The sequence below is a fragment of the Stegostoma tigrinum genome, chromosome 28, assembly GCF_030684315.1.
Source record: "Stegostoma tigrinum isolate sSteTig4 chromosome 28, sSteTig4.hap1, whole genome shotgun sequence".
NCBI lineage: Eukaryota > Metazoa > Chordata > Chondrichthyes > Orectolobiformes > Stegostomatidae > Stegostoma > Stegostoma tigrinum.
Window position 1 is genome coordinate 21,927,094 of NC_081381.1, and position 15,957 is coordinate 21,943,050.

General features: G+C 42.9%; 1 protein-coding gene across 4 annotated transcripts in view; it reads right to left on the reverse strand.

Annotated features, from left to right (window-relative positions):
• The window catches only part of LOC125466575 (multiple epidermal growth factor-like domains protein 6), a 433,777-nt gene that overhangs the window by 52,591 nt on the left and 365,229 nt on the right, over positions 1–15,957 (reverse strand). For all 4 annotated transcript variants that reach the window (XM_048561224.2, XM_059638102.1, XM_048561225.2 and 1 more), the window contains 4 exons: positions 14,474–14,602; positions 13,636–13,764; positions 10,658–10,792; positions 9,086–9,220 (listed from right to left, as the gene is read on the reverse strand). In XM_048561224.2, coding sequence (XP_048417181.1) covers positions 9,086–9,220; positions 10,658–10,792; positions 13,636–13,764; positions 14,474–14,602 — 528 coding nt within the window. The remainder of the gene's footprint in view (positions 1–9,085; positions 9,221–10,657; positions 10,793–13,635; positions 13,765–14,473; positions 14,603–15,957) is intronic.

The window sequence follows — 15,957 nt, forward strand, 5'->3', positions numbered from 1 at the left end:
GATCCATAGATGTTGCCAACTGCAGGGCTTTTCTGGCAATTGCTGTTTTTATTTCTGATTTCCAGTGTCCACAGTATTTAACAGCGGTAACTAAGTTTGCCTCAAAAATATTCAAGTATTTTCTTCCATCACCTTTTTAGGAAGAGGGTTCCAAAGACTCATAACAATCTGAAAGAAAATATGTCAGCCAATCTCTGTTTTAAAATCAATCAAATTATGGTCGCTGCTACCTTCACCATGTGATCATGATTGAATAGCATGTCATTGCACAACAGCAGGGCCAATATAGCCTACTAATAAAATATGAGGCTGGATGAACACAGCAGGCCCAGCAGCATTTCAGGAGCACAAAAGCTGACATTTCAGGCCTAGACCCTTCATCAGAGAGGGGGATGGGGAGAGGGTTCTGGAATAAATAGTGAGAGAGGGGGAGGTGGACCGAAGATGGAGAGAAAAGAAGATAGGTGGGGAGGAGAGTATAGGTGGGGAGGTAGGGAGGGGATAGGTCAGTCCAGGGAAGACGGACAGGTCAAGGAGGTGGGATGAGGTTAGTAGGTAGGAGATGGAGGTGCGGCTTGGGGTGGGAGGAAGGGATGGGTGAGAGGAAGAACAGGTTAGGGAGGCAGAGACAGGTTGGACTGGTTTTGGGATGCAGTGGGTGGAGGGGAAGAGCTGGGCTGGTTGTGTGGTGCAGTGGGGGGAGAGGACGAACTGGGCTGGTTTTGGGATGCGGTGGGGGAAGGGGAGATTTTGAAGCTGGTGAAGTCCACATTGATACCATTGGGCTGCATATGAGTTGCTGTTCCTGCAACCTTCGGGTGGCATCATTGTGGCACTGCAGGAGGCCCATGATGGACATGTCATCTAAAGAATGGGAGGGGGAGTGGAAATGGTTTGTGACTGGGAGGTGCAGTTGTTTATTGCGAACTGAGCGGAGGTGTTCTGCAAAGCGGTCTCCAAGCCTCCGCTTGGTTTCCCCAATGTAGAGGGAGCCACACCGGGTACAGTGGATGCAGTATACCACATTGGCAGATGTGCAGGTGAACCTCTGCTTAATATGGAAAGTCATCTTGGGGCCTGGGATAGGGGTGAGGGAGGAGGTGTGGGGGCAAATGTAGCATTTCCTGCGGTTGCAGGGGAAGGTGCCGGGTATGGTGGGCTTGGAGGGCAGTGTGGAGCGAGCATGGGAGTCACGGAGAGAGTGGTCTCTCCGGAAAGCAGACAAGGGTGGGGATGGAAAAATGTCTTGGGTGGTGGGGTTGGATTGTAGATGGCGGAAGTGTCGGAGGATGATGCGTTGTATCCGGAGGTTGGTGGGGTGGTGTGTGAGAATGAGGGGGATTCTCTTTGGGCGGTTGTGGCGGGGGCGGGTGTGAGGGATGTGTTGCGGGAAATGCGGGAGATGCGGTCAAGGGCGTTCTCGATCACTGTGGGGGGAAAGTTGCAGTCCTTGAAGAACTCGGACATCTGGGATGTGCGGGAGTGGAATGCCTCATCGTGGGAGCAGATGCGGCGGAGGCGGAGGAATTGGGAATAGGGGATGGAATTTTTGCAGGAGGGTGGATGGGAGGAGGTGTATTCTAGGTAGCTGTGGGTGTCGGTGGGCTTGAAATGGACATCAGTTACAAGCTGGTTGCCTGAGATGGAGACTGAGAGGATTCCTCCGCCTCCGCCGCATCTGCTCCCACGATGAGGCATTCCACTCCCGCACATCCCAGATGTCCAAGTTCTTCATGACCGCAACTTTCCCCCCACAGTGGTCGAGAACGCCTTTGACCACGTCTCCCGCATTTCCCGCAACACATCCCTCACACCCCGCCCCCGCCACAACCGCCCAAATAGGATCCCCCTCATTCTCACACACCACCCCACCAACCTCCGGATACAACGCATCATCCTCCGACACTTCCGCCATCTACAATCCGACCCCACCACCCAAGACATTTTTCCATCCCCACCCTTGTCTGCTTTCCGGAGAGACCACTCTCTCCGTGACTCCCATGCTCGCTCCACACTGCCCTCCAAGCCCACCATACCCGGCACCTTCCCCTGCAACCGCAGGAAATGCTACATTTGCCCCCACACCTCCTCCCTCACCCCTATCCCAGGCCCCAAGATGACTTTCCATATTAAGCAGAGGTTCACCTGCACATCTGCCAATGTGGTATACTGCATCCACTGTACCCGGTGTGGCTCCCTCTACATTGGGGAAACCAAGCGGAGGCTTGGAGACCGCTTTGCAGAACACCTCCGCTCAGTTCGCAATAAACAACTGCACCTCCCAGTCACAAACCATTTCCACTCCCCCTCCCATTCTTTAGATGACATGTCCATCATGGGCCTCCTGCAGTGCCACAATGATGCCACCCGAAGGTTGCAGGAACAGCAACTCATATTCCGCTTGGGAACCCTGCAGCCCAATGGTATCAATGTGGACTTCACCAGCTTCAAAATCTCCCCTTCCCCCACCGCATCCCAAAACCAGCCCAGTTCGTCCCCTCCCCCCACTGCACCACACAACCAGCCCAGCTCTCCCCTCCACCCACTGCATCCCAAAACCAGTCCAACCTGTCTCTGCCTCCCTAATCTGTTCTTCCTCTCACCCATCCCTTCCTCCCACCTCAAGCCGCACCTCCATCTCCTACCTACTAACATCATCCCGTCTCCTTGACCTGTCCGTCTTCCCTGGACTGACCTATCCCCTCCCTACCTCCCCACCTATACTCTCCTCTCCACCTATCTTCTTTTCTCTCCATTTTCGGTCCACCTCTCCCTCTGTCCCTATTTATTCCAGAACCCTCACCCCATCCCCCTCTCTGATGAAGGGTCTAGGCCCTAAACATCAGCTTTTGTGCTCCTGAGATGATGCTTGGCCTGCTGTGTTCATCCAGCTCCACACTTTGTTGTCTTGGATTCTCCAGCATCTGCAGTTCCCATTATCACTAATATAGCCTGCTCTCTGGTTAGCTCCAGAACATGGTGTTCTTAGAAAAAAAGCCTAATGACTTTTTATAAACTCTTCAGCGAGGCTACCTTTGCCAATTTTACTTATTCCATTTAATTTGTAGATTAAAATATCCTATAATTATCACAATGCTTTTCTGGAAAGCTCTCATTATTTCTTCCTTAACACCCTAACCTATTGTGTGCTTATTGTGCAAGGTTTCTATATACCAATCCAGAACTGATTACTTGCCTTTATTATAATTTTTCATTTCAACTGAAATTGGAGATTACACCATCTTCAAGTCTGAATGCAAGTCATCTCTCTTGCATTAATACCATCATTAACTAAGAGAGCAACCCTTCTACTTTTTCCTCATTTCATATCATTCCTAAAGCCCGGTGCCCTTCAAGATTTAGATCCCAGTTATGGCTACCAGATCGTACTGATTCATTTCCATTTGTGCTCTAGTTTAATCTGCTTTGTTTCAACTGCAACATGCATTCCGATACAGAGCCTCTGGTTTTGTCCTTTTACTGCCTTGTAAATTTTAATCTTATCTGTTAGTTGACTCTGATTCATACTGCTTACCTTCTCCTGTCATGGCCTGTTTATCAATTGCTAAACTACGTTTCTCTTCAGCCTTGACTCTACTCTTTGATTTACTACATCTTCCCAAATTTGATCCTTGCTCCCACTATTCCCTAGTTATGCAGTGAGCGAGAGCATTGATTTCAGCACAGCTCATTTGGAGGCTGTCCCATCGATACAGATTCCACTCTTCACCCTCCCCCTGGAACCCCACCATACCGGTGCCAGTTCCGTAAGAACCGAAACCCAAGTCGCCAACACTAGTCTTTGAGCCACCCATTCATCTCTCTAATATGATTTGCTCTGAAATGTTGACTTTCGGAGGTTCTGATTTATAATTTGGTGCTTATCTCCTTACAGTGACTATGTAGAATGTCACTCTTTGTTCTCCTCTCCCCATGTTGTATACCCTAATGGATCACAATGACTGGATTTTTCCCCTCTCGCTACAAGCTCCTCTGCAGCATTGAGCAAGTATCCTGCATCCTGGCAACGGGTTGCTGCTCACGTCACGGTTCATGGAGCATGGAGGCAGCAGAGAAGTCTTCTGCATTTTGTCCCAAATTTGTGTGCACAGATGCTTCTGCAACCTGTTGCAGCCAGCTGTTATCACATTTGCGGGGGAGGGGGTGCCGTGTGGAGGTGGAATCTTACATTATGAATCACTGGCTTGTTTTCATTCAGATATTTTGTTACCACGCTAGGTAACATCTTCAGTGAGGCCTCCGACGGAGTGATGTTGTTCTACTCCGCTTGGAATTTACACTGTCCGGTCCGTTATGGCGAGTGGTGTCATTTCCGGTTTTGTTCTGTATGGGTTTGTACGTGGGGTCCAATTCTATATGTTTGTTGATTGCATTACAGGTTGAGAACCATGCCTCTAGGAATTCCCGTGTGTGTCTATGTTTGGCTTAAGCTACTACAGTTACGTTGTCCCAGTTAAACTGATGGTCTTCATTGTCCGAGTGTACTGATATTAAGGAAAGTTTGTTGTGTTCATACATGATGACGAAGCATCTGAACAAGAACAAGCCAGCTCGGCGAGCAAGTTAACAACCTCACCCACAACCCGGCCTACAAATCTTTACTAAAACTTTAAATTATGAATCACTGTTATTTTTAAAAGACAAAGTCCTATGGCATTGCCTGCAAAAGTCTCAGCTTCTGGAGCAAACAGTGAGCTTCAGCTGCTGCACTGGACAGATACCAGGGCTAGTCTATCTCTTTAATGCCAATGCTTTGTCTGATTTCAGTGACAGGAATTCCTTCCCGACTGACATTGCGAGTCTAGCACGTTCTCAAGGGGAGCTAGGAAATAGTTAAACAAATGCTGTCCCAGACAGCAACACTCGCATCCCATGAATAAGAAACAATATTGTAAACATTATCAATTTACTTGTTCCATTTAAAACTTTTAAAACTATTTTTAAAACTTTTCTTCAGATTTGATTTTGGAAGGAATTTCTGCATTTCTTAGAAAAGACACAAAATACTGGCACGCATTGCCAGCTGTTTTTGCACTCTTGTTGTACAAACAATGGGAGAGGAAAGATAAGACAGTACATTTGCCAGGGTGTGTGGGCAGAGTATGATTCAACTAGCAAAAGATTGCTTATTAGTTTGTGAAACTGTAACCAGCTGTGGATGCCAGAGGTCATCAGACTGATGAGAATTTCTGATTGGTATCTGGGTAGCTGGCCAGCTGGTAGATGTGAAGAACACAGAGACTGAAGGTCTCCAGACTGCAACAAGCAGCATCTGTGTCTCTATCGCTCTGCAGTAAAAGTAACTGAAGCCTGAAGAAAACGGTTTTTTTTTAATCACCTGTTACAGTAAGCTGTTGCATTTACCTAGAAACAAAGAAACTTTATACTAACTGTACTAATCAATCTAAACGTCCTGCAAAGAAGTGAAAGAATCCAGAAGGGACATCAGTGAAAAGATCTTGTAAAGAAGAAGAAACATCTCATCAACTCCTTTGGACTGGTGCTATTGAACTGTGTTTCCCCAGTACATTTTTCTTCACCCATACACCATTATGTTTTTGTTTAACTTTATGTATATTTGTGGAGGGGTTTAAAAGGGAATTAGAATTTCAATTAGTAAAAATAAATATTGTTAGGTTCAACTAGTAAAGTTGAAAATTGATAGTTCAGAATGTTTTTTAACTCATAGCTGGACCGTATTTATTTGTAGTAAATGGTAGTTCTAGTTAAGTACAGGAACCTGGTCAGTTTTTTTTTCAATTAACCTGACAGGTAAATTGGGTATTTGATTATATCACGAACTTTTAATGGTGACCCCAGAATAGAGGAGCCTGAGAATCAGTACAATTTCCCAAGTGGGTTGCACATAATGTTGTACTTAAATTAAATTAAGCAGTGGATTATTGGAACATGATCTTGTAGATCAGAACCTATTGTAAAATCTCTGGGCAAAAGAAGTTATCATGATCAGGCAAAACAAAAATAATGGATTGGCTTGTTTTAAATTGTCAGGTGTTTTGAAAAAAAGGAAAACATGGTGACTGTGCATTACATTCAAGGCAGACATGCGCAAGTCTTGTGTGTAAAGTACACTGTGTGTCGAGTAGATGATTCACACTTTAAGTGAATTCTCAACTTGTGGGTATCATTTCCAAGTTTGTATTTATTACACCTCCCTATATACCCTAGTTAGAATAGAGGGGCTTTCTTAGCCATTTCAGAGCTTGGTTATGGGTCACCAATGCAACTGTCAGGCTGGAGGTTCACAGGTATTTATCAAATGGGATGAAGAGCCTACTCCTGTTCCTAATTCATATAAGACATAGTATATGTGTTTGGCAAGAACCAGTGGCATTTTTACTACAGTCTAAGAGCTTCAGTCCCACATACGTCGGTTTTACTTATTTCTAGATCTTTTGCGAAAGGTTGGATTAAAATTCGTAATCGGCTGTAGTGCGGTTGGAACACTTAGATTATCAGTTCAGTATGTACGATACAGCATCAGTCGAACAAGCACTTAAGATACAAGGTGGCAAGAATGGTGTTACTGTAAAATAATGACATGCACCTTCCCCTTTTGTCTCTAATGCAAGTGTTTCACCAAAGCTCCTAATACCAATGCACTTAGTTGTTCAATCTTTTCCTGTCTTTTAAGGTGCTAGCCAGGCCTTAGTGGATGGCATGCTTACCTCTGAGTCAAAGCAGTGGATTCAAAGATCACTCCAGAATTGAAGAGATCATCTAGACTGACACTTCAGTTAGTACTGAGCAACAATATACTGAGCTACATTGACAAAGGGGCTACTTTTCAATTGAGATATTGAACCAAAGTCCCATCTGCACTCACAGGTGGCTATTAGAGATTCCATGGCACAATTCTAAAAAAACAGAAGAGGTGGTTCTTCCCTCTTTTCCTGGTCAATACTGATCTCTCAAACAACACTACAACAAATAATCTAATCATTGTCTCGCTGTTGTCTATAAGGCCTTTATTATGTGAGAATTAGTTGCCAGGTTTCCTATATTGCAACAGTGACCTTACTTCCAAAAGTGCTTCATTCATGTGAAAGTACTCTGAGACATCTGGTGGTTGTGAGAGATGCAATATATGAAGAAATCTGTTCTTTCTTTCATACATTCAATCATTGGTGAGGTGGTGGGTGTAAGTGAAGATATTGAGCAGAATTTCCCTTTCCCCTTATAAGAAATACACCCAACAAAATAGTCTTTCAGAAAACTGAAATCAGACCATTTGAATTTAACCATATTTCTCTCCAAGTCAAAGGATGACATGCAGTAATTTCCTATGTATCTGTCAATAGTGTTGAAAACACTGAACTTCATTGTCCTCTCCACTGGTGTCTGCAAAAGAGTGACTGAGGGAAGGTAATGCCTGTTTGAATTACTCTGTTAATTTTTAACTTGAGATATCGCCTGTCTGTGCTGTCAGTATACATACCAAATGGCAAATGATTCCAATCTGTATACGGTGCAACCCAGGGAAACCAACAAATCTATAGCTCAAGTTTAATTCAGTCTTACTATTAGCACATCAATCTTATTAGAAATGGCACACTGGTAAGAATTGATGCAAAAGTTCCAAGCCTTTAAAGTCATTTAGGAAATCAACACGCATTGTTGGCATCAATCACTGTCGGCAAGACCAGGTATGTAGTCTGGATTATTGCAGAATACAGCTCCCCGACAGTGAAGTAAGAATTCCCCTCAGCATGACGGGGTCAATCTGTGATTCATAATTCCCCTGTGCGAGTGCAGGTCAGAGATAAGGTTACAGTGCTGAAGTTCTGATGATCTGGCTCATGCACCAAGCTAACAGCACATTCTGTTGGGGGTTGTGCAGCAATGGATCACTCTTTGCAATCCCACCTATGAGTCAGGAAGTTACAGTTTTGAGGGAGCACTGCAATGCTGGAGCTGCCTTCCAGACGATTTGCCAAAACAAGCTCTCTCAGGTGAATGCAAGAGATCTCAAAATAGGATAATTCTCCCAGTTTTCTGGATCAATAATTATCCATTAGTCATACCTAAAACCAATTATTTGGTCATTATCTCATTGCTGTGAACAGGAGATTGCTGACTACAAAATGTCAGCAGTGATTCCAACATTACAACAGTGATCACTACCCTTCAAAAGGACTTGTAGTTGGTGACATCCTGAGGTGGTGAATGGTGATATATATTCCTGCAACCTCTTCTTTTAACCCAGCATCACACCTGCTGTGTCCTGGCACGTGAATATATTTTGTTTTTTGTTATTTGGGATGGAAGTGTGAATATGTTTAGAAAGAAAGGATGACCATTCCCAACATCATATGACAGAGTATCCTTTCCCTCCACCAGCCTCTTTAGGAGAGATCAGATTCAATGCTGTTTTATGGATTTGCTTTGTTCCTGAATATGAGATGAGAGTTTTCGAACTGTTTTCACAGCAATCTGCCTCTTCCGATTTCAGCAATATACAAATAATTATAATTCCTTTGAACTCTTCTTTGTTCCCCTAAGCTGCAAATTCCTCTGCCCTCTGTTCTCTTTTCATCTCTGTTCTTGGAGTCAAGACTTGTTGCATCATCTCCTACTTTAATTCAAGTTAACCCAGCTTCTCAAAAATCTCCTTTGTGCCTGCTTTTGCAGGCTTTCAGAACCCAAGCATAGAGTCACCCAGTCACTACCTCGTGGATCTAACTGTATTAGCCTGTCAATGGAAAAAGAGAAGGAATAAGAAGCAATTTCTTTGGGCATGAACTGTTAAATCCGGAGTGCCCTGTCTGAAAAGGAAGGTGGGAGCATATTTAGAAGTAACTTTTACAAAGGGAATTGGATATAGACTTGGAAAGGGAAAGCTTACAAAACTAGGGGGAAGAGGGAAAGGGTGTGGGACTACTGGAATGCTCTCTCAAAGAGTCAGCACAGATACACTGAGCCAAACGCCTGTTTCTGTGCTTTTTGATTCCCATGATTCCATTCAAGTTTGGTGATGTTAAGAACCTTGACATATATTTCTCATTTTTAAAATTATTCTTAAAGTGTGGAAAGTTAAATGTACCTTGACTGCAGTTCCTTCCGTGATATCCTTTAGGACACAGAATTTCGCACTCGCCAGTCACACGGTCACAGGAAACACCAACTGAGCAGTTACATTTGGTGTTACATCCAACTCCATAATAGCCATGATCACACGCTTTTAGACAAGAGGAAAGGGGAAAGAAAAGGATACATCTTTAATAAATCCAAAATAACATTTATTCATCTTCACGTTTCCATGATTATCCAAGCAGGCATCCAACTTTTTTTTTGAATATGATCCCCAAAAAAGAAAGCTATGTAGATGAATGGTTATCACTATTTCAAGTAAGTCTTTTTAAATGGAAATGCTTGTTCGTTATTTTTGTAAAATTATAACAATAAAGAGGGTATGGAGGCGAATTTACTGGCTTCTTTATACTAAGGACACAAACTTGGCTTGCGTACACTTAAATTCAGAGATTGAGAAATGATCTAAATCGAAGTATGTAAAATAATTAAAAGGAATTGACAGCGTAAATACGATGAAAACCATGAGATGGCATAGCCTTAAAATAAGAACATGATCCATCAGACATAAGGTTAGAAAGAACTTCTTGGCCAAAAGTACTGCAGAAATCTAGCACTTAGTCCTACAAATGAAGCTGTCTAGATTGTGAGCCACAGACTTTTATTGGGTAACGATTAAAAGGGATAATGTACAAAGGCAGTTAAATGGAGTTGAGGTACAGAATAGCTACTATCCAGATGAAGTACCAAACAGGTTTGAAATGCTGAATGGTTTCTTCCTGTTCATTTGAGCTCTTGCCCAAACGTTTTTCAAACAGCTATCCGTTGTTCTTACACAGCGGTTAATGCAGCGTGGTTTCAGATTGTTAAATCATTGCAAAATTCTTGAAGGGATAAGCAGAGTAGAAAGGATGATTCCCTTGGCTGTGGGGCCTAAGAGTGACAGTCCATAAATAAAAGGCAAGCCTTTTAGAAGTGAGCTGAGGAGGAACATCTTCCATCAGAATGTTTAGAATTCGCCATTCCAAATGTTATTGAAGCTCAATCAAGCACTAGCTTGACAGAGTTCTAGTGACTGATGATGTGAAAAATTATGAGGACATTGTGAGAATAAGGCTTTATGGTCAATGATTAGCCATGATACAGAATGATGGAGCAGGCTCAAGGGGCTGAATGGCCTACTCTTGCTCCTATATTGCTATACATTCCTTCCTTTGTATAAACATGCACTTTTTGAAACACAGTAAATTAACAGGAAGCAAAAGGAATGTTATGTATTATTAGCCGCCTTCAATTTTCAGGCAAATTTTTAAGTTGATGATTACAACCATGGACATCTTTAACCACTAAAGGAGGCAATTTGGCCCATTGCTGGCACGATCAAACACAAATTCCACTGTCCTTTCTGGAAGAACAATTCCAGAGTGCTGGAGTAGAGGACAGATAGCCCTCCACATGACCAGTCGGGTTCCACAAACATTTCTGGTTCCGAGAAACCCACAGGCCATTGTGTTTCGGGAATGTTTGATCCCTTTTTCTATACCTTCAAACTCTCAATTAACCATCTCAATGATTGGGCACTCACCTTTATGGCAAGTGTTACCATGATAACCAGGTTTGCAAGTGCATCTTCCATCCTTGCGGCTACACTCCAGGGTGTTGCGCTGGTCACAATGACACACATTCGAACAGCCAGGCCCATGGGTCCACTTTGGGCAAGCTGATGCAGCGCAGTAGTAGAACAAAAGAAATGGTTAGCAACTTTACATTATGATTAAAAGACAGTGAGATCTTCGTGAAGATCAAAAGTAACGACACTTCAAGCAACTTACATTACAAGCTTATATCCACATCAGTAACATAATTGAGACAAAGGAGTGATATTTGTGATTCCTTTATTCATTCACGGGATGAGGGCATCGCTGGCCAGGCAGTATTTATTGCCCATTCCTAATTGCCCAGAGGGCAGTTAAGACTGAACCACATTTCTGTGGGTATGGCGTCACACGTAGTCCAGACAAGGTAAGGATGGCAGGTTCCTGACCTAAAAGGACATCAGCGAGTGAGATGGGTTTTTCCCAACAATCAACAATGAATCCATGGTCATCATTAGATTCTTAGTTCCATACATTTATTGAATTCAAATTCCACCACCTGCCATGGTGGGATTTGAATCTGAGTCTCTGGATTAACAATCCAACATAATACCACCAGACCATCACCTCCCTTGTGATTTGAATGATGAATTTGATTTCAGTAAATCTCCGAACAAAAAAATCACAAAAGCTCAGATTATGAGTTCTCAAAGGCCCTTAATGGAAGGTGCCTGCAATCTTCACCAAGTCTGACCTTCATGAGAGTTCAGTCCCTCATCATGTCATTGACCATGAATGCACTTTGAGCAACTAAGGTTGGGTATTAAATGCTAATGTTGCAACGATATGGGTTCCCCTCCAGAGACTTGAACACACCATTGTAATGCTGAAGGAGTACAGCACTGTTGAAGGTGCCATCATTCAGCTAAGAAGTTTAATTGAGGTCATCTCTGCCATCACAGATGACTGTGAACGATCCTACAACACGTTTTCAAAACAAAAACAGAATGTGGGAGTTCTCCCTGATGTTCTGGCCAATATGTATTCTTCAGGCAGCATCAGGGAGAACAGATTTTTTTTTACTATCATCATCTTGCATTTTGTGAGAGTTTGCTCTGCATACATTGTTGTAATATAGGAGTTATGGCAACCAATGGCAATGTTTCATATTCTCTGGAGTTTAGAAGAATGACAGGCAATGTAGTTCAAAGTTCTGAAGGATCTTGATAAGTTGACACAGTCTCAGAATAAGGGGATGATCAGTGAGGGTGGCATAGTGCCAGGTACCTGGATTTGGTTCCAGTGACTGTTGAGTAGGTTTCCAACAGATGCTCCAGTTTCCTCCCATGGTCTAAAGATATGCAGTTGAGGTGGATTTATCATGTTGTTTCATTGCCCTGTAGTGTCTAGGGATGTATAGGCTATGTGTATTAGCCTTGACAAATGTGGGGTTATGGGGATGCGGGTCAGGGAGTTGGCTTGGGCGGGATGCCCTTTGGATGGTCAGTGTAGACTCAATGGGCTGAATGGTCCCTTTTCAAAGTGTTGGAATTCTATGATTAAGTTGAGAAGACATTTTTTGACTCAAAGGGTTATAAATCTTTGGAACACCCTACTCCAGAAGTTTGTGAAATCTCCATCTTTGAATATATACGAGGCTGGGATAGACAGATGTTTGGTCTCTCAGGGAATCAAGGGATATGGTAAGCTGGGACAGGGACATGGATATGAATCTCAGGTCCACCAAATCATACAGAATTGTGAAAGAGCCTTGAAAGGCCATGTGACCTATTCCTATACCCAGTTCCTGTGTTTCAAACATACTTCACTAGTAACACTGAGAAGTCCCAAGGTTGTGAAAAACTCGACAGAGAAACAGTATTTTCCCTTGCTTCTTGCAACCTTGACGCAACAATAAACTTCAACTTTTTACTGTGAAATAATTCATTTGATGCCACTGTTCAAACGTGATTGCTTTATAACTGCCTGTATAAGAGGCCCCTTGTTGGTGTGCGACACTCTTGTACTATTGTCAAACCAGCTGGCAACCACATTCACCTCAGTAAAGCAGCCTTCAGACAAGTCCAATAAACATTACATCCTTTGATCTCCAGGCCTGGCCAACAAAGAACCCGTTCCTACTTCTCAACAGAGCAGCCAACCCAAACCACACTCTGCCAGGCTGGATGGACACTTGCCAGGTGCCATAACACCTAGGCACAACCAAAACTGACCGGCAACTTGCGGTCCAGGAGATTCAGCTGTTACTGAGTAACTGCCAGTTTTGTTTGATGCTGAATGAAGTAATGAGGTGTAAGAAGTCAAAGTGACTGCTCAGAAACAAGGCTGATTTGGAAGCCCTACTAAGCATCTGAATGCACGCCACAGGAGTGAAAGAAAATTGTTTTAGCTGACGTTGCCACCTACAGAGATAGCATATTTGCCAGCTGGACTTAAATTGAATTGAATTCATTGAATTGAATTTGGATTCCAGTGGCTATAAGCCTGCAGAACTCTGCAGGCCAAAACTGACCACCACCTGGTGTTGCAAGCAAATAATAGCACGCTTGTACTAATGATAAGTGGCTTACAGATGAGAATTTTGAATGACATAGAGCAAGTCAGTTTTTTTTTCAAATTACATTTCTTTCCTGTTTAAAAGATGGGTATCTTCCTGTAGACTCCTGCATCCTGTGACTCACCCTGCTCCCTGGATATAAGGGTCTCCATCTTAACAGGTCTCCAGCAAAAGGTACCTCAGTGGAGGGGTACCCAATACCTGCTCAGCATCTTTTGCCAACAACACTGTTAGTCAAATAGTGTGTTGTTCGTATGTTATCTATTACTGAGCTTTGGCAATGCCATCCTGCAGGGGCACAGGCCATATGATAGTTTCGTTAGTTGGCACAATTAAATGACCAGGAACATGATTTGTATTTTCATCAGCGGCAAAGCTCTCCCAACTTACGTAAGTGGCAGAAACGTCCATAAAGGCCAGGATCGCAGAGACAGGCTCCATAGATACGGTGGCAACGCCCATTGTTGGCACAGTTGCATTTCTTGTTGCAGGTCTTTCCATATAATCCCTTGGGGCACCCTAAAGAGGGAGGCAGTCAGTCTTGGGAATCAACCAGTTTTATTTTGAAACAAGTAATGACAAACTTTTAACACAAATATGATCAGCCACACATGGAAGGTATGGAAAGTGAGGGGAAGTGTGTAGATCATCCAGCTTGGAGACACGAATGAGGACAGGGTGTGGAGGTGATCGGAAAAGAATTACAAATATGTCTCTTTCTCCCTCTCTGCCACCATATCTACTCAGAATTTCTGAAATTCCTCCACCATCTTCAAGAACTGAAAATTAATTTCCTTGACACTGCACAAGTGACTCAGGAGAAAACCCATAGAGGAATTAAACAGAAGTGACTTTAAAAATTTCTTTCAGCAGTCTTGTTTATTAAACGCAAAATATTGAAAATAGGGGAAATGGCTTCTCGATGGGTAGTTAAGATTGAATAATGAGGAGACTGTACATTTTTCAATTGGCTGAGAGAGATGGGAATGTACCTGGAAACTGGGCCAATGACAGGACAGTAAGATCAGGATAGTTTGAGACAACAGGTCTTGTGTTGCAACTCTAAAAAATACATCCAACCCAAGTTGGCAAGACTTTAGGATTTCTGTTGAGGCCACAGAGAGATTAAAGTCACAACAGCACTTCAACTCTGGCCTCACGATTACTTTTGCTGTGGAGGTGAATGTTTATCACAATAAAGCATCTCATCAAACACAAGTCAGCGTACCATCCTCACACATCTCGCCACCAACTCCTGGAGGGCAGCGGCACTTCCCAGTCAGTGGATCGCATGTTGCACCATTCTTACACTTACACAGGAAGCTGCAATTTTTGCCAAATGTTCCCTCCGGGCAGGCTGGAAAAAAGGAAGAGAGAGGGCAAAGAATTGCTCACTAAGAACAATATGCACAATTGGGCAGAGAGAAACAAAACTAAAGGGCTACAGACAATGTTTTATTCATTCACAGGAAGTCGGCGTCAACGGCAAGACCAACAGTTTTATTGCCTAACAGTAAGAACAATAAATGTGCCAACACCATATTAAACAGCGCATGTTACATCTGGTTGGCACTTTGTAACATACGCTCAGTTGACCTATTGGCTCAGTTGCCAACCCTCTGGTCTAGGTTCAAGTTCCAATTCAGGATTTGACTGCACAGTCTAGACTGCAGCCACCAGTGGTGCACGGTTGCAGTTTGATAGGAATTAAAGAAAGAAAAATACATGACGAAATAAATGTTTGCAATTATGCTACATCTTTCACAACTTCAGAACATCCCAAAGTATTTAACAGCTACTGAAATAGTTCAGAAGTATCACTGCTGTAATTTGGGAAACACAGCAAATTCTGAAACAGGAATGGTAATTTCTAAATAACCTGTTTCAATGGTGCTCTCTGAGAGTTATATTTTTGCCATGACCTCAACAAGAATTCAAGGTTTCTTTGAAATATTTGTCCTCAGGGACAGATCTGTACCTATCTGAGGGAGCTAAATGAAACAGAATTTTTTTCTTTTCTTTCGCTTATCCATATTCCTCATATCTCAGATGTTTAATCTCTCTATCATTTGCATTCTCTCCCTCTTTCATTTTCTGCTCCTTTCTAAATAACATTGGAAAGTGGACAGATGGATGCCAGGTTTAAGACTGGACCAGAGACACATTTGCCCGCTCAGTGCGATTACAGAAAATAACATCATGTTATTTGGGCAAAAGAGTTTGACAAGAGGGGTCAGCATCTTGCTGAATTTACAAAAAAAATAGGTGTTTCAGCCTTCTTCAATCTTAGGAGTTAAGACTCATAATCCTAAACAAATGGGAAAACACAGACCCAAAGAGGAGCCAAACCAGTTCTGGTGTAATGAAATAATGCAGAGCAGCAAATATCTTTAGAAGGGGAAATCTGGGTAGGCACAATCAACCAGCACCAGTTTCATGTCCAGTTCTTACTACTTCACATTGTTGTGAACAAGACTTCTTCAAAGACACAGAGCTCAGTCTTGGATTAGTCATTGTAGAAATTATTATTAGTTAGAATGATATCGAGGCTTTACTTTTATTATTACCAGATGCATGTAATAATCAGTGAGTTCATTTATTATCACTAGTTACAAGCAGAGTCTGAATATTACCATTATTACTATGAGTTATCAGTGTAATTTCAGTTACTTAATATTAGTGAGCTGAGGAATCAAAATTCCTCTCATCCTA